The sequence below is a fragment of the Psammomys obesus genome, unplaced genomic scaffold, assembly GCF_907164565.1.
Source record: "Psammomys obesus unplaced genomic scaffold, mPsaObe1.curated_primary_1811, whole genome shotgun sequence".
Taxonomy (NCBI): domain Eukaryota; kingdom Metazoa; phylum Chordata; class Mammalia; order Rodentia; family Muridae; genus Psammomys; species Psammomys obesus.
In genome coordinates this window covers 5,554,563-5,576,470 of record NW_026596101.1, presented here as the reverse complement: position 1 = coordinate 5,576,470, position 21,908 = coordinate 5,554,563, and the positions used below count along the sequence as shown (strand labels likewise).

General features: G+C 39.5%; 1 protein-coding gene across 1 annotated transcript in view; it reads left to right on the top strand.

Moving 5' to 3' along the window:
• Arl8b (ADP ribosylation factor like GTPase 8B) overlaps positions 1–21,611 on the top strand; it is a 38,353-nt gene extending 16,742 nt beyond the window's left edge. Inside the window, exons 2-7 of the mRNA XM_055628600.1 lie at positions 11,680–11,760; positions 12,359–12,432; positions 12,849–12,942; positions 16,288–16,355; positions 16,610–16,680; positions 19,595–21,611. Coding sequence (XP_055484575.1) covers positions 11,680–11,760; positions 12,359–12,432; positions 12,849–12,942; positions 16,288–16,355; positions 16,610–16,680; positions 19,595–19,644 — 438 coding nt within the window. The 3' untranslated portion in view covers positions 19,645–21,611. The remainder of the gene's footprint in view (positions 1–11,679; positions 11,761–12,358; positions 12,433–12,848; positions 12,943–16,287; positions 16,356–16,609; positions 16,681–19,594) is intronic.
• Positions 21,612–21,908: the final 297 nt, after the last annotated feature.

Genomic DNA, 21,908 nt, shown 5'->3' with positions numbered 1-21,908 from the left:
GTCATACTGGTGAGACTTTATGAGACATTATGGTGTAGTTTATGAGGCTCCAGACTTTGTTTAAGCCTTGTGGAGGAAGCCAGGCTTGGTGGTAATCCCAATATTCTGAAGGTTGAGTCAGGAGGATCACCAGAAGTTCAAGGCTAGTACTAGACTAACCAGGGCTACCATATACTGATCCAGTCTCAAAAAGACAGGAACCGAAACAAAAATCTTAGGAAGAAGTGATTTGTTGTTTGACTTTGTCTTAATAGGCAGTTGTCTGAGAATTCAAGCCAAGAAGATCTGCCTTCTGTGGTCTATCTTGGTAATGTTAGTTCAGTTTTCAAAAACTGGACTGTGCTCAGTGGATCATTTCTGTCTGTATTCTTCGATGGGAGTTATATGGGAACCTAGATGCTGGTTTTCTCTACAGTTCAGTTCTTAGAGCCATGTTTAGGGTATCATCTGTACATCACTGCTTGGGGAAGAGCCCAGGAGTTCATACATCATTTTATGGGTTCTGGGGTCTGTACACACTTCCTGTCCCTGTTTCCAGAGCAACTGGTTGGGCCTGCTTTTCCATTCTCTCAGCTCAGCCTGTTCTAGAGGCCAAATGATGAGAGCAGAGAGGAAAAATCAACATGGTAGTCCTCCTGTGGTAGTCTTCTCACTTTGGGGGGGAATTTTCCTCACTTCTCTTAATAAATGTAAGTTTTGTGTGAAAAATGTAAGTTTTGTGTAAAAGGAAAATAACAGACTTTTGTCTTGCCCCCTAAGCACTTGTTGGGTTGTGGTTTCTCTTGTTAGGGCTTTCTCCTTCCTAGCCACCAGGCTCCCATGCACAGCTTCCATGCCTGGTTTTTGTCTGGGGTACTTTTAGGACTGAGGGCGAAAATATTCTGGGACATTTCTCCATTTGTGTGTTGTACCCCTGCACCATGGACCACTGTCCTCACAACAAGCAGGGCTTTTAAAGGAGCCTTTCTGCTTTTCCCTGCTGTCACTTTGCCTTTTAGTCCACCTTAGAGATGGAAAGAAGCAAATTAGTATGGGGTTGGGAAGTGGAGTTAGGGGGAGAGTCATAGGCATTGCCAGAGGGTTTGTGTTTTGATTTCTGGTTTCCTTCTCTAGGTTGCCTACTGGGACTGCTTTTGAGAGTCCTCAGCAGCTCCTGTGCACTCACTCTAGGGTAGTGGTTCCCAACCTTTCAGTCGCCATCCTTGTGGAGAAGATTGAATGACTCTTTCACAGGAGTCATGTAAGACCATTGGAAAAGATGTATACGTTACAATTTGTAATAGTATAATTACAGTTATTAAGTAGCAATGAAAATTATTTCATAGTTGGGAGTCACCACAACGTGAGGAACTGCATTAAAGTTCATAGCATTAGGAAGGTTGAGACCCACTGGACTAGGGTTTTAGATCTCAGTGGAAGGAATAGGTAACACCACTTATAGACCCCATGTGACATGTAGCAAATACGGATGTTTAACCAACCCGTACTGGGTTTTATTAAAAGTTCTGTGTGTGCTTTAATCTATTTCTTTACCTTTTTTCTTCTTCTCCTTCCTCTTCCTTCTTCTTCCTCCTTCTTCCTTCCTTCCTCCTTCTTGCTCCTTCCTCCTTCTTCCTCTTTCTTCTTTCTTCTTTCTTCTTCTTCTTGAGACAGGGTTTCTCTAGGTAGCCCTGGCTGTCCTGGAACTCACCTTGTAGACTAGCCTGAACTCCGAGATACCTGCCTCTGCCTCCTAAGTGCTCAGATTAAAGTCATGCGCCACCGCTGTTTGTGGCAGTCCATTTTATTTTTAAGCAACCCCTGGGGTAGAGACTGTTTTCATGTACATTTTTGATTCAAAGAAAATAAGGCTGTATATGAGTTAATGAATGTGCAAGGATTTATATCTAGGTTAGTGGAAAGGTCAGAGGTATAATTTTGTTAAAGTGACTTTATGATACTCATTTTAATGTTCAGTAAGGTTAAAAATTTTCAGTGTAGAGCTCAGTGGTTAGGTGTGCAGGTTGTTCTTTCAGGGACCTGAGTTTGATTTCCAGCACTTTCATTGGGCATCTCACAGCCAGCTGTGACTTGAGCTCTTGGGGATCAGGCACCTCTATCCTCAGCGGACATTGGTGCTTACATGCAAATACCCCCACATAGACACACAATTAAAAAAAGAAAGTCTTAAAGAAAAAGGAGTGCAGCCTTTCCATGAAGCTTTTTGTTGTGTTTTTTAGACTAAAGGACTTGTGTTACAGAGTCTGCTGATTTCTATGTTGGGTTGCTCTAACAATCACTGGTAAAGCTCTAACAGATACCTAGAAGGTGACTTGGCATTTTTACATTTTCTTTTCCCTTTTCTTCATAATACCTTTCCCTTACTCTCCTGAGGTTCTCACTGTATAGCTTGGGTGGCCTGGACTGCACTCTGTAGAGCAGGTTAGCTTTGAATTTTGAGCTCTATTTTCCTCTGCCTCTGCCTCCACCCTCACCTCAGAAGTGCTAGGATTAAAGTTGTGTGACAGTATACCAGGCTGCTTTTTGTTGTTGTTTGTTTTTTTAAATGTGGGCTCTTACTCTGTAGCCCAAGAGGTCCTGCAACTCAGTTTTCTTTTTGCTTCAGCCTCCCAAGCACTGAAATTATAGACTTGAAGCTTTCTGTGTGTGCCACCCCCCATTTTGTTTAACACTTATTTAAACAGGTAGCAGCGCATGCACACTTCAGGGCAGGCAGTGAAAAGTAGGTCTGTCCTTCTCCTTTGACTTCTTGAAATACCAGTTCTTACCAGAAGGAAGGAAAACCTCACTCACCTTGTTATTTCTTCATTCATTCGTTTGTTTTGTTTATTTATCTATTAATTTATTTGAGACAGAGTCTACATACTAAGTTCCAGGCTATGCTGGAGTACATAGTAAAATCCTTTATTAAGAAACAAACAAGCAAAATTCATATCTGTCAATATATAGTTGTTCATTAATGATTACATTTGCTCTTTAATGTTCTTGGGACAGGCATCCATACTGTGATTAATATAACTCTCAAACATATTTCTTTAGGGTGTCTCTTTGCTTTTGTGTGTGTGTGTGTGTGTGTGTGTGTGTGTGTGTGGTTTTTTAAGACATGGTTTCTTTATATTGCTCCGGCTCTCCTGGACCTCACTCTGTAGATCAGGCTGGCCTTGAACAAATAGATATTAGCTTTCCTCGGCACTCTCAAGTGCTTGGATTAAAGGTGTGAGTCACCACTGCTTGGCTTGTCTCTTTGCTTTTTTATGACTTAGTGCTGGTGAATATTTGAAGACAGTGCACTGGGGATGCTTGCTGGGTTGTTTGAGTAGCAAAATGAATTTACACATAGGCAAACTGGAGATTGTAGACAGTTGTTTTTTTTTTTTTTTTTTTGGGATCTCGATTTAGTGAGGCTATATTACAGTTCTGTTAATGAAAGGTGTAGTGCACACAGGAAGCAGTCCTGAGAGATCTTTGGAAATGAATGTCCTTCAGGAACAGAGGTCACCAGAATGAGAGTGTCATAATTGAAATTGGGGCTGGAGAGCATTTCAATCCTCAGGAGTTGTCTTTGAAAAGGAGGTTGTTGCAGAGTGGCTGGAGTAGGCAGGCAATAAGAATTAATTAGTTGTTTGAAGTGAGTTAGGATTGGAATAGAGTCAGCTGTGTCATTAGTAGTTCTCATATACCATTATGTTTTATAAAAAGTTGTTGTAGAAAGAATTTTGGTCTGATATGTGCAATTTGCATAACCCAGTGCTAAACATAGTAAGGCTTTCACTTGTTTTTTTTTTCTAGTCAGAAGGTCTGTCTTGGAATCCATACTGTTACATGTGTGGTGATGTGTATTATGTTTGCAGATGTAAAAACTTACCACGCCTTACCTTGAAAAGAGACTTTGCAGCCACTGTCTGGATAAGGTGAACCTGCCTGCCTCAGGAGAGGCAGGGTTAGAGCGGGAACATGGCAGTCGGGAAAAGGCGGGCAGCACACTGCCCAGTGTGAGTGCAGGCTCGCTTCGCAGATGAAAGGAGTCCAGTCTTTTTCCAAATAAAAGGCAGCTGTCAGGGGCCACAAATGCTGATCTCTGCTGGCTTTTGAGACTGAGGAGAGAAGAAGAAGCCTGAGGAAAGGGAGCAGTAAGCACTTGAAGCAAAAAGAGCTGGTGTAGGCACTTAGGAAAAGCAATTATAGAGACAACTCATGTGTCCATTCTGGGAGAGTTTGTTACAGTTTTCTCTATCTTATTAGATCAAAAGGGACATAGCTGGACTGAGGCTTAGAACTCTAGACTCATTTTCAAGTAGCACAATCAGTATGAGATGTGACAGTTTTGATTTTGTTTTTTTTGTTTTGTGTTTTGATTTTTGGAAACAAGGTTACTCTGCGTCAGACTGGCTATGCTGTAACTCACTCTGAAGACCACAGATCTGCCTGTCCCTGTTCCAAGTGCTATGACAGAGCCACTACTGCCTGGCTCTGTCTTTGAGTTTTAATTGTCCTTTTAAAGTTATTCATATAAATGATACCAGAAAAAAAATTCTTAGTTATTTTTGTAGAGCCATGTGATGTGCAATACATGTACAGTCATACACTTCACTGACCTTTAAATCAAGGCAAACACATCTGGCGTTGCAACTCCAGCCTTGTGCATGCTTAGACATGTGTTCTACCACTAAGCAGCACCATTCGTTGTAGCTTTACGAATTGGCAATATGTATCATTATCTTTAGTTGTTCAACATGTTTAAGTTATCTTTAGGGGATGAAAACGTCACTATTTTAGAGAGTAAAATATTTTACTATTTTACGTCACTATTTTAGTGGATGCCCATTTACTCTTTTGCATAGATTGTTTGAATAGTTCTTGAGCAGTATTTTTTACATTTTTTTAAGTTTCTCCTATTCATTAAATAAAATGAGTAAATGATTAAATTCATACACAGTGGGAGGGACAAAAATAGCTGTATGGGTTTATAAGACCTCAGAGGAATAAGTGCAAATAGGTACTTACGGCAGAGTTCATTCTGTACATGCTGTCAAAGATATAAAAGGTGAGGTTCTAAGTAGCTGATCGCTGGATGTCAGTGACGGAGTGTCTTGCTTTGGCCTGTGTCTTACTTTATTTGCCTGTCTGGAATATCTAGTAAACATTACTTTCATCTGTGCAAACACTGCAGATGAAAAATACCTCACTCAGTGGTTGAAGCCATTGCCAGTTGATTTGAATTGGTAGAGATAAAAATGGCTACATACCAGGGGTCCTGTCTGCAGCATGGATGGAAGGTTGCCTTTGTTTCTGCAAGGTATTTTCTGAGTAGTTTGAAGATTGTTTTTGAGTCTCATATTGCCAATTAAGCTGATTTTGAAAAAAATAATCTTGCATTGTTAGAATTTTGCAACAAAGTCCATTTGATTTTCTTTTCTTCAGAGAAACACATTTTTGAATATGGCTTATCTGGAACAATGGCCCCATGTGGAGAATTTGGACCATTTAGAGAAAGAATGCTGCAGCTGTCTGTATCTGTAGAGTAATGGGAAGTTTCAGTTTACAGTTTTGTACACTACTTATTCATTTTGCTTATAGTACTGAAGAGAATATTTCTCACTCAAAGGCTGTGGGAATTTTGAGGGACTTTGTGTTTTGGTTATAAGATTTAATTGCCAAGATGAATCACATAACTTGTACTTTTAAACTAATGTCCTGTAGGGAGGAAGTATGTCTGCAGTTGGGAGTGAATCCAAATTGCTGCACAAAGATGAGAACAGATGGTTGTTTTTTTTTTGTTTGTTTTTTTTTTTAATTTTTATTTTTTAAGGGATGATTGGCTCAAGTATTCTGAAAGGAGTAGACAAAGATTTGCATGATCTTTAAGATGATACTAAAATGGACAACTGTGGATGAGCTTTCTTGCCCCTTCCAAAGAGTGTTGTAAAGGGCATATACTCTAGTATGTGTGTGCTGGCAGCTGCTGTAAAGAATCATGTTGCAGTAGTACATGCATTTCCAGGCAAAGAGGAGCTTGGTCTTGAAAGAATGCACACATATAGTTCACTTTTTGCCTTCTAAGTCACAATGGAAACATTGAAGTAGATTGCAAATTCAATTCCTACAGCTTCAGACAACAAACCAGATTCAAAATTCCTTGAATATTCCAAAAGAAACTAACTTAAAAATATCATCTAATAAAAGAAAGCCTGTTTTATAATTTTTGTAGAAAGAAAAAATCTTGACTTTAAAATTGCCTGGTTTGTTGTCTATATCTATTTCTGAAGTAACTTTCAATTCCTTAAAATTGAGCATAATTATGGAGTTTGCTCTGCCCCTTATAAAAGGTGTTTCGATAAAGCTCTTTGTGTTCTAATCCATATGCAGTTGCCAGAAGATGCTGTAAAGTGGTCTTTGATCATCCCTATTTAAAAACCATCTGAGGTGTAGCCCTGAGAAGAGCAACTGCTTAGCATGAACAAGAGCCCATTGGATTTCTAGTACCTCAGAAAATTAATAATGCTTTCTTTGGACATTATTTTAAGTGTATAGAAAAACTGGAGGGTTATAAAGCATTTCAGAGAACACCCATATGTCCTTCAGCAGAATCAAATTCTTATCTGCATTTTACTTCTCTGGTTGTTCCGTGTGGCTATGCATGTGTACCCTGTGAGCTAACGTCACAAAAAAGAATCCCTGAAACTTGGTTGAGTAAAATGTGTATGAAGCAAAATAAGAGAAAGAGGGTCTCTTAGCACATATGTCTCGCTAGCTGGCCTGCTAGTTTGAGTGTTCTGAATAATGACCCCTGGAACCTGCCGAAGACCCAGTTTGGACAGAGTCTTCTTTGCCTTCTTTTTACTCCAACTCTGCTTTACTGCCTGGTTCTTCATTGATTTCAGCTGCAATACACCAGTTTGCTGTGTGGTTGTCTGTGTGGAGTCTTGTTCCTCGGGCTTTGGTGCTGACTCGTCACTCTCAGATTCTGTTCTCGACCCTGTCTCAACCCGAGGCTGTGGCAACTTCTGCTCTGTAGCAGGGACAGTTTTTATGGCTTCACCAGGCATTTTGTGCGGAGAACACAGAACAAAGGTGATGGTAGAGAGAGAGCAAGGAGAGCTTTTATTTGTCTTTTTCATGATTGTCCTGGCTTACTTAGTTCATCTCAGATGGGGTCACCTTCCCTCTTCAAGGCGGTTTACTAATCTGTTGTCTGTTCATGTTCTATCTACCTATTGGTATTTTTAAATGGATACTGCTGTGAGCCTGAGTTTCATACAATTTTTGCTTTTTTCAGTTCCTTTGTGTTTGTATACAGAAGCTTAGTTGCTGGGTCATATGGAGTATTAATCCATGTTTGGTGACAGTATTAAAAGATCTGACTGCAGAAGATTGCTTTTCCTGCAGCTGAAGAAATTCAGTAAACTGAGACAGTGACAGGGTAGAAAATGCTTTATTAGCAAAATACCAGGCTGTTGGAAGATGGAATGTTAACACCTGTTGCCATCTTGACTGGTGCCACCAAAATCAGGTTTCTATGGCATCTTGTGTGGGTATGTCACTTAAGGCCCAGGTGAGCACCAGGGTAGTTCGTTAATCCCCATAAATGGCCATTGTGAGTTCTTAGGTCAGTCCAGAGCATCTTGTGCTTATAAATAAAAGAAAACATGATTCTTTAGAGGCTTGCGTGAGGGTCGTGTATGTGGTTTCTGTCACTGCTGGTTTCTGCTTTGTGTTAACAATTGCCTATTAATTGTGACTGTCTCTGTGGCCAGGAAATGAGCGGGTAGTAAATGGAGTGGGTCAGTGCTTTCTGTTTTCTTACTTTCTTGCTGGGACCAAACCCAACTGGGCAAATGGTCTTTACTAAGTGACATCTCTAGCCCTTGGTCTCTCCCACTTCATTAACAAATTTCTGAAGTGCTGATTTACATGCCATAAAAGCTACCAATTTCTTATGTACAAATCAGTGATTTCAACAAATTATCTGAGTTGTACAGCTGCGGCATACATGACTCTCATTTTCTCCCCTCAGTAAGAGCCCTTGTGCCCACTTCATTCCTAGTGCCTGCTCCAGGTAAACCACTAGTCTACCTTCTTACGCTTTTCTGATGTGTTGTAAAGATGAAATCATAGTATAGATGGTCTTCGTTTTTGGCTTTGGTTTTCTTTTTAGACAGGATTTCACTGTGTGGCCTAGGTATTCTTGAACTCAAGGTCTTCCTGCCTCAATTACTTGAGTGCTGGATTACAGGTTGCTTGTACAATCAGTGCACTTCAATTTCTACATAGTCATTAAGAAGGAGCTGGGAGGTAGTAGTGCACACCTTTAATCCTAGTACTTGGGAGGTAGAGGCAGGCAGATCTCTCAGTTTGAGGCCAGCCTAGTCTACAGAGTAAGTTCCAGGAAAGCCAAGGGCAAACCCTGTCTTAGAAAACAAACAAACAAACAAACAAACAAACAAAACAAACAAAAACAAAAATAAATAAGAAAAGAAGAAAGAAGTGGGGAGATAGCAGTGTGCTCCAAAATTGAGGAAACAAAACAAAACAAAAAACAACAACAACAACAAAAAAAAAAAGACGAACACTTCCCCCAGCCATCTTTAATTCAGTCTATACAACTTTAGCTTTACAGAAAAAGACCACAGTTTAACCCACAGGTCCAGCTGTTCACAGGCATCTACCTCCTTTACCTTGGCTCTTGCACGAACCTGCTGGCAGTTGGCATCACAGAAGTGTGCACATTTTTAAGCAGAAATGACCACATTGCAAAGCTTTAACACTCAGAGTGCTGCTCTCTGAGAACTAGCTCTGGCTGTCATGTGAGTGACTAAGGTCTTCCCTCAGGCTATGCTCCAGATGACCATCTTGTAAGGCCACTGTCAAACTTTCACCATGAATCCTGGGGACACAGCCAAGCCATATCCAGACTGTAGCATGTGGGAGTGCTGTTGTTGGCTTTTGAGAGACCTACACTGCTTCTAGTTGAAGCCATGTCACACGGTCTCCTGTCCACCATACGCAGCAAAGGTTTCAGTTTCTTTGCTGCCTGAGTCAAGATGGTGTTTCAGGTGTATGACATCAAGCCTACCAACACGTTTTCTGAATTGAAAAGTTTTATCTTTTTAGAAGTTGTTTTAATGTTTGTGCAATAGTATTTTTGTTTTGCATCCGTGCTTCCCTAATGACTAGTGATGTGAAACATCTTTTCATGAGCTATGTGTATGTGGCACATCATGACCAAATGTCATTTTGATAGCCCTAGGTTTTGTTGTTCTTGAGATAAACAATATAGTCTGGCTACTCACTGTGTAGACCAGACTAGCCTTGAATATAAAGAGATCCATATGCTTCTGCCTCTCAAGTGCTGGGATTAAAGACATGAACTAGCACTAGATTTTTTTCTTTTTAATGTGTAATTCATGTGAACTGTGTGTATGTTTCATAACTGTGATCCCAGCTTTTGGGAGGCAGAGGCAGGAGTTTTGGCATAAATTCAGGGTCAGCCTGTACTACTTAGTGAGATTGTTTCAAGCAAATCATTATTGTATGTGAAAGTTTTGAGAATAATGTTGAATTTTATATGAAAGTAGTATTTTCAGTTACTGTTAACATTTTTCTTGCCTGAATCAAAACACTATTGAACAGGCCAAAAAAAAAAAATCTTTCTGAGTTCTGCATAGGAAACTAATTTGTAAAATTGGGGTTTAGTATTGCTGAAACTTAAAACTATAGAATGCATGTGTGGGTAACATAAGGTTACAGTACACAATTAACTAGTGTTAGAGCCTTGAAAGAAAAAATAATAATCTTACTTGTTTGGCTGGTCTCTTGAAAGTAGTTGCGTTTGTATAGCCAGCACATTGTGTTGCACTCAGAAGTCAACCAGTTCAACTGATAAATGCTGATATTTGTTAAAGTGTTTAGAATATGAACACATAAACTTAGCATTAACTGTGGTTCAGTAAGATGTATTTCACAATAGCGTCAGAGGACACGGTGTGAAATGTGAGAGTCCTGAGCAATACAACATTGTGCTGAAAGCTGGAAAAGATTAGAATAATGAGGAGTGGGTAAATCAGGTGCTTTGTGGAGTGACTTGGTAGCCACTAAAAACTGAACCTTGACAAAGGTAGCAATAATTCTGGCTGAGCTGTTATAAAGTTATTGATATCTAAAGTTTATTTGGAATGTGGGAGATGAATCAAGACAATTCTAAATTCTTGATCTTTGATGCATTGTAATATTTAGCATAATACAAACCTGTTTATTTAGAAATACACAGAGTAATGGGAAAAATTGAAGATCCAGTTGCATAGTTTTCTCTGTATGGTGTTTAGCATGCCATTTTTAATTAGTTAGAAAATGATAGATTTAAAAACACTGTGATATAATGGTTATTGGTTGTCCAGTTAGAAATAGAAACTTTCTGAAAATATATAATCAAGTTCCAGAGAGAGGAATATTATTTTAAGTATTACATTTATTTATGTGTTGAGTGTTTGCATGCATGTGTATGCATACCATGGCATGTGTGTGTGTTCAGATGACTTGCAGAGGTTAGCTCTCTCCTCCACCCTGTGGGACCAGTGACTGACCTTAGTCACTAAGCTTGGGGTAAGCATCTGTACCCACTGAGCTATCTTGTTAGCCCTGGATGAGCATTTGAATATAAAATATTAATAAGACACTATTGTAAAACATCTAATTTTAGTCTTAGCACAGGCACAAAAGTTAAGCCAAAAAAGAAAACAAAGTTTATTCATAAAGTGGAATTTTATATTGCAGTACATTTTATAAGCCAGTTTTAAGGATTTATTTTTATTTTATGTTAGCTGGTATTTTGCCTGTGAATGACTACCATGTACATATAGTTGTTCACACAGGCCAAAAGAAGGAGTCAGGATCCCTGGAAGTGAAGTTACAAATGGTTGTGATATGCCTGCCATGTAGGTTCTGGGAATCAAACCTGGGCCCTCTGGAAGAGCAGCTAGTGCTCTTAACTGCTCTTTCACCAGCTCCCTCTCCCACTTTTTATTTGGAGACAGGGGCTTAAGACCTGTCTGGCATGGAAACTGTTGTTTTGAATAGGCTGACCTTGAACTCACAGAGATCTACCTTCTGCCTCCCAAGAGCTGGCGTTAAAGGTGTATATTACTCTGTTCTCTTTTTAAACACCAGCACAGATCTAAAATGTCCTTTGTTTGAGCCAGGGTGTTGGCATGACCTTAAATGCGTGGCAGTTCTTCTGCCTCAGCATGCCTAGCCGGTCTAGTTCTGGGATTACAGATATGAGCCACCCTGTCTATCCTAAAATACAGACAATGTTTTATTCATTTATTGCTATTGTGTGTGCCTGTGATGTATGTGAGGGAGCATGCATGCCATGGTGCACTTGTGAAGGTCAGGGGACACCTTGGGGAGTCATGCCGTCTAATGTGGGTTCTGAGGATGGAGCTCAGGTTGCGAGGCCTGTTCAGCAAGTGCCTCCCCAGTTCCAAAATGCTCTTTTAAAAAATGAGATGTTTCTGATGAGGAAAATAACACTCAGACATGGTCCTTCAATAATTATGGTTGCCCATAACATTTTCTTTAATTATTTCTACCACTAAAAATTACTTTTGAAAATAGGTACAAATGCAATATTGAAACAGCTCTTTCTTATTAATCTAACTTAAAATGTTTTATTTTGTTTAGTCTGGTCAATTCAGTGAAGATATGATACCTACAGTGGGCTTCAACATGAGGAAAGTAACTAAAGGTAACGTCACAATAAAGGTATGTCGGCTTCTCATAGTCTATGCATGTATGTGTGCATGTGTGTAATTGTCCAGTCCCTCTTTTTAGAATTGATTTAAATTGATCAGAACATTTTCTGTTTTCTCTGGTTTGACCTGCCGTTTATAATTCTGATGTACTGGATGGTATGTTCTGAAACACTGTAAATTAGTTATTGACATTTTCTGATAGGTTAAAGAGTTTAAGAGTTGAAATGTGTTAAGTGCCCATAAAAGTTACCACATGGGATGGTAGAAGTAACATTTGCTGTCTTGAGAGAGCTAGAAAATAACAGGCACCCAAGTCTGGATGTTTCACGGTCTTGTAGATGTTAAAGTCGTTATATGCATCCATGATTAGAAATGTGTTGGCTAATAGTTACTAATTATCACATTATCAGATTTAATGAAGCAGAATTTTAGACTTAGTATCTGTGCATTTAGAATTTCAAGTTGAGAAGGCCCCCCAAGGTTTCACAAATTGATTTAAGAGTACTTTGGTTTGCTAACATTTGACATGCCTTTGTGATTGTTCTCCACTTTTTCATCAATGAGTACTTGAAATATCCTTATTAAGAATTGCCTTGTTTTGATTAAAGATCTGGGATATAGGAGGACAACCCCGGTTCCGGAGCATGTGGGAGCGGTATTGCAGAGGAGTCAATGCTATTGTGTAAGTGGTTGTTTTTTATGTTGTTTGTTTTGGCCTGTCAGTTTAATCTTCAAAGAAATAATTGCTTTGTGATACTTCCAAAAGTTACTTCAACAGTTATCTTAGACAGTAATTGTCTTTCTTAGCTAATATTTCAGAATAATTCCATTAATATGAGATTTAAAATAATCATAGAATAAGAGCTTTGTTTATTGCTTTCTTTATTCAGCTGAGTACTGTGAGGTGTGTTTTCCTAACTATTGCATGTATTAGCTTCTGAACAATCTAGCTAAAAGTATTTATTCATGCTGAATGTAGGATTTAATTTCTTTTCACGAGCAGTTTCAGAATTGTAAATTTTAAGAAAATTTAAAGTCTATAATCCTAGTTAATTGAGATTTATAGAGATGACATTGAGATCACTTTGTTTTTTTTAGCTACATGATAGATGCTGCAGATCGTGAAAAGATAGAAGCCTCTCGAAATGAACTACATAATCTTCTAGATAAACCACAGTTACAAGGAATTCCGGTAAGTTTGGAGAACATGTTATTTTATATTTGTAGTTTTATATTTAACATTGAGCCAGTCTTGGTATCCCTAGGGATTGGTTTTAGGATCCCTAATCCCCACATGTATAGAGATCTGAAGGGTTACAAGATCCTTCCCTCCCTTCCTTCCTTCCTTCCTTCCTTCCTTCCTTCCTTCCTTCCTTCCTTCCTTCCTTCCTTCCTCCCTCCCTCCCTCCCTCCCTCCCTCCCTTTCCTTCCTTCCTCTCTTTTTCTTTTTCTTCCTTTCTTTCCTTTTTCTGTTTTCTTTTTTTTTTTTTTATTTTTATTCATTACATTTATTCACTTTGTAACCTCCCTGTAGCTTCCTCCCTCCTCCCCTCCCAATCCCACTCCCTCCCCCTTCTCTACCCATACCCCTCCCCCAGTCCAGTGATAGGGGAGGTCTTCCTCCTCTGTTTTCTTTTTTAATTGGTATTTAGCTTCATGATATAGTCCATGGTGGCATAGAACTTGTGATATTTACATGCAGACTACACAGATTCTCCCCTGTGCTTTGAATTATATTTAGATTATTAACAATAGCTGATACAACAGAAGTGTTTTGTAGTAGTTGTTGACTATATTGTTTAGGGAATGAGAGCAAAGGGAAGTCTGTACATTTTCAGTGAAGGTACAGTGCCTTTCCCCCATATTTCTTACTTAGTTTTATTTTTGCCTTTTAAGATTTCACTGCAGTCCATTGCTGGCCTGCATCTTACTAAATTGTCCAGCTGTTCTCAAACTGGACATCTGTCCAACTCAGTTCCCGAGTGCTAGAATTAGAGAGTTCTGAGTCTCCTGTGTGTTTTTGATGTGCAGTTGGTTAGTGATAGACATGGAGCCTGTGGGTCTAGAGGGTGGCTAACTATGTGAAATTGGTAAAATGTCTTCTATTTCAAAGGTTAAGAGTACTTTGGCTCCAATGTTGTGAAACTGAAAATTTGAATATATCTCCTTATTTTTCTCTACTACTCATTGTATTTCCTCATTGAATGAGTTATTTGAAATATTTTCGCTAAGAATTGTTTGTTGCCAGGCTTGGTGGTGCACGCCTTTAATCTCAGTATTCAGTAGGCAGAGGCAGGTGAATCTCTGTGAGTTCAAGGCAACCTGGCTTACAAAGAGAGTTCCAGGACATGCATGGCTACACAGAGAAACCTTGTCTGAAACAAAACAAAACAACAACAACAACAAAATTGCTTATTCCCAGCCAGGCGAGGTAGCGCAGGCCTGTAAACCCAGCACTGGTGAGGCAGAGGCAGTTGGATGAATCTCTGTGAGTTCAAAGCCAGCTTGGTTTACAAAGTGAGTCCAAGACAGCCAGTGCTACACAGAGAAACCCTGTCTTGAAAAACAAAAAACAAAAACAACAACAACAAAAAGAATTGTTTCATCTGGTTGTGGTCGCTTATGCCTAAAATCCTTGCGTTTGGGAGAATGGGATGATTGTTGTAAGTTCTAGGCCAGCCTGGAAAAGTCCTGTGATGTAAAGATCTGGCATGAGGGGCAGTATTCACAAATCTTGAGTGTGTTCTTAAAAACTAGGGTCACCTTTGCCCAGTGTCTGCTGGATTCTGGATATGTACTATATATAGATGTCACAGCCAGATAGCCATCAAACTGTGTGGTGAGAGCAGTGCTCAGTTCTGGGGTTATGGTGATGGTCAGAAATTGCTAGGGACACTGTATGCCAGGGGGAAACATGGATTGAGGTGGAGCATTTAACAGTGCAGCTCTGGTAATCAGTATGAAGACAGATGGGCTTCTAAGATTTGCTGGAGCTGTAGGTGAAGGTAGAAGGTTCTCTGATCAAGTAAAGTATGAATGGAGGTCTGAAGGACATTCAGGAATGTGAAGGATGTGATGGTTGGTAGGGAAGGGTTCCAGGCACAGGCCTTTGGTTGTAGGAAGCAGTCTCTGGAGCACAGGGAGATGCTAGTTTGAATGGCATGCTAAGCTACAGCTGGGTCACTAGAGGGCCACACATACAAGATTACTTGGATAGCCCTTGGGTTGGATTTAGGATTTAAATACATCACTGGTAACAGTTGTAGAAAAATTGAAGTGGAAAAGACGGGGCTGTGATGATGTAAATGGTTTTAGGAAGCTCTTTTTGTAGTCCTGAGATAGAATAGTGCTTAGGTTAGGCCAGCATAGTAAACAACATGCAGGGAAGGAAGGATTTTAGAGATTGAAGACAGAGCTGAACTGTGAACATAGTTGCTCTCAAGGGAAGTGCTCTTTGCAATTGTCACCCTTTTGTTTCCTGTTTGCTATGATATTTGTATCAGTTCCTATGAGAATATCATTTGTGTGTTCGTGTTCGTGTTTGTTTAGAAAAGGTCTTACTATGTATACCAAGCTGGCCTCAGTGAGTGATCTGTCTGCCTCTGCCTCTGCTTCTAGAGTGCTGGAATTTTAGGCATGGGCTACCATACCTGGTCTTCATACAATGTATTTGTTCATATTTCCCATCCACTCCTCCCCCTAACTTCTTCTAAGTCCACCCTCACCCTATTTTGTTCCCCCTTTAAAAGGATTTTTTATGATCCATTGAATCCAGTTTATGTTGCCATCTTCTCATGGGTGTGTGACCATCCATTAGAGCATGGTCAGTTTATCAGGGCCACATGTTTAAAGAAAGCTGACTCTCTCCTCTGGAAGCTGTTAGCTGAGCTAGGTCCTCAGCTGGGGTGGAACATTTGAGCTTCTTCCCCCTTCTTGTTAGAATATTGACTGGCTTGATATTCAGGATGTCAGTTGATTCTAGATCATGTGCTCATGGTGTTGCTGAAAGAAAAGCTAGAAAGAAATCAGCTGAATCTCCATATTTGCATTTGATTGACTTTCTAAGAAATCTGAGAATGTATGTCTTAGCCCTAGAAATTTTTATTTAGTGCTATGGATTAAGCCATTAGACATACATATGTGCTGCCATAGCTTATGTTTGGAGGTCCCACAGTTTTTGGGAATCCTTTCACCCTTTCTACCATGTGAATTCTAGGGATTGAGCTCAGGTCATCAGCCTTTCCCCACTGAACCATTTCTCAGCTCCTAGATATCTTAGACTACTTTAAATACAAGTTGGCCATGGGCTGAATTGAGGTTGTGTTTATGGTAGGTGTTATGCAATACCAGGATAAATTCATAAGTAAGATTAGCTGTTAGTTACTCAAATGTGCTTTTATTCATTTATTACTACTCAGGTGCGCTTTAAGATTAAGGCATATACTGACATGAAAGCAGTTTGGTGTATTTAGATACTACAGTATGTTCTGTGACCTTTTTGTACATAAGACTTACCCATAATCTTTTCTTTTTAAAGGTACTAGTACTTGGAAACAAGAGAGATCTTCCAAATGCCTTGGATGAGAAACAGCTAATTGAAAAAATGTAGGTCCTAAGAAGAATAATGTTGAAAAGCTTGTTTGTATATTATACACTGCCCTCTGCTTTGTAAGGATAATTACGTTTTCCAATAATGATCGGACCATGTTCTTAGATAGATTGGACTGACCAGAGAAGTAAATCTAGAATTTTATTAGTGGAAAAATATTCTTTTGTATAGTAATGAAAATAAGTGAAACTGAGTAAAGAGGGATAAGTATGACAGCTGCCATCAATTTTTACCAATTCTTTTTTTATAGGAACCTGTCTGCTATTCAGGATAGAGAAATTTGCTGCTATTCAATTTCTTGCAAAGAAAAGGATAATATAGGTAAGAAATGGCTGGTGTTTTTGGAAGAAATGAGTGCTACAGGGAAAGACTCCATGCTTTTGCCTGTGCTGTATGTGAGTGGGGACATTGTTAGTTGGTGTTTTTTTTTTTCTTTCTTTTTAATATATGCTTCATATTTTTAATAGAGGCATTGTTATGCTAGGAGACATGTAGCAATTTTCTTTTTGTTCTCATAATTGGAAGGGGTAGAAAACTTACTACTTCTTTAAATATTCTTTAATATTTCCTAAATTAGAAACTGAAAAATTTGGGAAGAAAAATAATCTTTCATTACTGTCAAGAACTAGCCAGATAATTTTGTAAAGGAACAAAAATCGGTCAGCGGGCTATGATGGTGGATACCTGTAGTCTCAGCTTTTGGGAAGCGGAGAAAGGAAGACTGCTGTGAGTTTGAGGCCTGCCTGGACTACATGGTGACTGTTAGGTCAGCTATGACTTGGTAGCTGGGCCCTGTATTAATGAGAGGGGTGGGGATGGGGAGATGAGAGAAAGGCATTCTTTGGTTCATTTATTCAAGGCTCGAAGGGATATATTTTGCAGTGGTGGTGAGAGCTGTTAAGTGTTCGAGGCTCGCTAGGGAGCAGTATCGTGTGTAATCTTCAGTGCTTCCTACGCAGTATGCCGAGGCTAAGGAAACCACTGTCCTTCAGCTAGATTCAAACTGAGCATTATAGGAATCAGAATGCCTGTATACTTGGAACAAGAAATATAACTGCCAACTAAATGGATTTAGCTTCCTGGGTTATCAAGAAGTTAATTTTCAGTTTTCTAAAATATTATTGTCCCAAAAATGTAAATTTAATTGTTCCAAATAGTATTTGAGTGTGCATGATTTTGTTTGTTTTACTGTCCCCTTCATGTGGCAGGGAAGGTGTCTGGATCTGAGGGTATGTGTTTTGAAACCACGTAAAAGAGAGTGTTAATTCCTGTGACTCTAGAGTATCTTCTCTTCCTTCTGCATTTCTGTCTCGTTTTAAGGACTTACCTGTCTTTGGGATCTTACCTTCTGTCCGGTGGCTGTGGAAAAAAGAAAGATTTCTCCTTTTTTATTTTTAACTTTCTTAATTATGAAAATGTGGTCATTTTACTTTAGGCTTACTTTTTCCCCTCTGATTTCACACTGCTGTAGTAAAAGATGTAAAAGATTTGTTTCAGCATTGTTTTCAACATTACATCATTGTTTTCCCAACTGTGAATGGTCACTTTTGTTAATTTTTGTACTTGATATGTGTGGTTCACAATTTCTATAATGTGTGTTAGCTTGGAAAATGGAAGACTGAATTTCAGTTTCAAGTTTGGAGGATAGAGAGCTACATCTAGTGTATTCTCACATTGCCTCAAGGTAGTTATACATTTTACAGAACTCAGGACAGTAATTCACTGTTGTGACTTAGCTCCTTTCTTAGTCTGTGGGCTTTTCCTGGCTTGCCTTAGCTGCTGTAGCTTTGACTGTGTGTTGATTCCTTGTTAGGTGATTCTCTTCTTCAGATCTTTAGAACTAAGATGCCTCTTGTCAAATCCTCCAGAACTGGAGATGGGAACCACTTGCGGAGCAAACCAGTTGTGCCTGGCCATGGTGGCACATGCCTTTAATTCTGGCACTTGGGAGGCAGAGGCAGGTAGGACTCTGTTAATTTGAGGCTAGCCAGGGCTACATAAGCCTAAGACAGTGTTTTACTCACATTCTCATTCAGGCCAGAAGACTGTTTCTTACCCATCCCTGTAGTCACACATGAAGTCCTCCCAGTGGTCCATCTTCCTCAGCTCCTCTATATACTGTACTTGGATTGTTTCAGGTTTTCATTCTTTTCTGTCCTGTCTAGTTGAGCTGAGTCCATCTGTGTGCTGCAGCCCTCCACCTTGTTCTGTTGCACTTGTTATCTTGCTAAAATAAGCTAACATAGCTTCCCTGTTTCAGATTCTCTAGTAGTTTCCTGTTGACTTGACAATAAAGTTCTAACTTGTTAGCCCCACTTTAGCTTAGTGGTTTTCAAATATGTGTGCTTCCTAGGAGACAATGTTTTTAAATTAATTTTTAGTGCAAAATAATGGGTTTCATTTTGACAGTTGCATGCATGAAAATTTTACTTTATACACATTCCTTCCTCCTATTTGTCCCCTCCCTATTCCTGCTGGGCTTACTCTTCCCCAAGTAGTTCCCTAGTCTCTACTTTTATGGTGTGTGTGTGTGTGTGTGTGTGTGTGTGTGTAAGCATGCAAATGGCATAATTTTGTTCTTTATGGCTTAATACAAAACTTCCAAGAGACATGTCTATAGACATTTTGTTGTCATAGTGGTACTGGGGTGATAATGGCACCTAGTTCTAAAGGTCATGGAGGCTCTAAAACATTGTGGGGTACAGGAAGGTTCACCTCATGAAAGGGAATTATTCAGCCCCAGATCCACCAAGGACAAGGTTATGAAGCTCTGGTCTAGGTGTCAGAGTGAGTGGTAACCCTGTTTTCCTTGTGCCTGAGCCACGTCTTAGCAGTCCTTCCTTGTGTCGTGAAGCATGCCTGCAGAGGCATTTTGCTTTTGTGGTTTCCTTTGAAAGCCAGTCTCCGAGTGACATCAAAGCCCAAATGATTACTTTTATCTTTATTATTATAGTTACAAATTTCTTGAGGTCAGAGAGTTTCTTTCATATTTTTGCCTTCCTGGAAATTTGTGTTTAGTTCCTGATTTGAAAGGCAGTAAGTATTAGAGTACCAACTTCATATATCTGGTCATTTCTCACGTCGCCCTCTCGGAACTCAGGTAACGGAGTACAGATGCAGAAGAGACCTAGAACCTTGAACATTTAAAGTTCATTAATGTCATTTAAAGACATTATTGTCTGTGTGTTTAGTTTCTTAATGCTGATTTCTTAACTCTCACTCTCCCTATCTTTAGATATCACACTTCAGTGGCTTATTCAACACTCAAAATCCCGGAGAAGCTGAGGCATCTTCTGAATCTTCCAGTTCTTCTTGGCTATAATCCTAGAACTACTGTCGTTCCTCTGAAGTACTTCCCAGAACATGGTCCTTCCCAACCCAAGAACTTGCCTTTTTCAGAGTTTATTTCTCATGTGCACCGCTGAAGATGTGTCTCTCTACCCTTCCTAACAGTCAGCTGGAGTTGTCATGATGGAGTCAGCACACACTAAGACTCCACACACGCCTAGTGTGTTGAGGCCTTTCTTTCTTTCTTTCTTTTTAAAAAAACACCCACATTTTTGACCATCTTAAATTAAGAAAATTGCATATTACAAGTCTGGTCTTTCTGGGCCAGATTTTTGTATTGGTTTCCAGTAAATGTCTACCTATTTCATTACAGAGTCCAGTAGCTTCTACTGGTACTGACTTGATGCAGCATGGAATTCCTAGTGCCACACACAGTATTTAGAAAAACTTTAAGCCTGACTCTGTGGGATGTGAACATAATGTCTATCCCATCTCACATATGCATGTGAAATGTAGACTTACACCATAGGAATAATTGGTCTGCCAAGAGTTAACACAGGCACCAGGTCAGCACAGTGGCTTCCTTACATTGGAGACTTCCTACCTGGTGAATTTTAAAAACATTCTGCTTTCTGAGACTCCTTTGTCAGCAGATAGCATTTGGGGAGATGGGAGGAGTTACAGCATGCTCTTTTGTATCTGTTCAGATCACTAGTTTTTTTTTTTCCCCCTTTTAACATACTTTTTTAAAGGGATGGGAATTGGAGATTTTTTCAAAAGCTTTCATGAATTTAGAGCATTCCAGCTAGTGTAATAAAACCCGTTAAGAATGTCTTGACTCTGTGTGAACATATGTCTGTTCGTTGTCTCCAGTCACCCACACTGTGCTGCATGATGCCCTTAACTCCTGACTTTTTATATCTAGTCATGAAGTTGACTTTCAGCACAAAGGATACTTGTAAAACAAATTCTTATTTTTTTCTTACCAATGTAAGGTTTGGCACTCTTTTCACTGGTGCCACTAGACTTCTTGATTGTGACAACTCTAGGCCTGCCTGCTTCATCTAATGTAATCATGCGCAACACCTACAGGTTGTTTAATGATTGGCCACACTGAGGAACCCATGCTCTTTATTGTTCGCTTCTATGATACAGCCGTACAAAATGTAACAATGAACATATTTTGTAGCATAGTGGTCTCCACCTACATGAAGGGACATATTAAACCGGTTCACCTGCAAACTGTTACTCATGCCGATGTAGTAGATAAGCCTGTGGTTACACCTGCTTGTGTGTTGCCTCACACTGTGTGTGATTTGTCTCTCCTGTTAAGCAGCATTCATGTCGACAGTACGTACTCAGATGTGTTGAGCACTATGAGTGTAGTAAACAGTAAGTTCTTTTAATTTATAGACTGCCATGGCCTTAAAATATTCTGTACAAAAACTGCACTGTGTTGCACAAACACTACTTGTTTTCTCCATTCACGTTTTTATTGAGTAGAATCTGGGCTTTACAGTTCTCTTATTCATGGAGGCATGTTGCACTCTTCCTGGATGGGATGGGTGGTTTGAATGAAGGGATATTTAAACGTGCTCCTGAAGCCCAATATGACTAATTAATGGTCACTGTGAACCATTTTAAAGAATGTGGCGACTTGCCTGTGCCTAAGAGGAGGGATTGGAACCAGAATGTGTAACTACGTGGGGACTGCATAGGTTTTTGTTAATTAACCTATAGCTAAACCTTAATGTGTTTGTGTGTCTTTCCATTGCTTCCTGCATTTCAGGATATCTAAAAGCTACTACGAACATTTTCCTGTGCATAACCTCTGCATGTGAAAACCTAACAGTTACTGAACTTTGTAAATACGTAACTTTTTTATTTAGGTGTGGATGCATTTTTCGTCTGTTTACTGCTCAGCTTTATTCAATAAACTTGCATTTTGAGGGTTGCATTGACAATTTTGCCTTAAAATGTGCATCATGATGAAAGATGCAGATCTTTGGAATGGAGTGGAAAGATAATTACTATGAAAAGGGCTCCACAGACCATGTGCTGGAAAGAAGTTGTCACCTCAGCTGTCAAAGAATTAGGTTGGTGGGATGAAGTAGAAATAAACTTTTATAGTGTTTACAGAATTGATACTGTGACCCCTCCCTTCTCTCTCTTTCTGGGAGAAGATTGTAGTGGCACAAGCAGGCACTCTGATGCCACTGAGCCACACCCTCTCTCCTCTACTACCATATTTTGGACTTTCA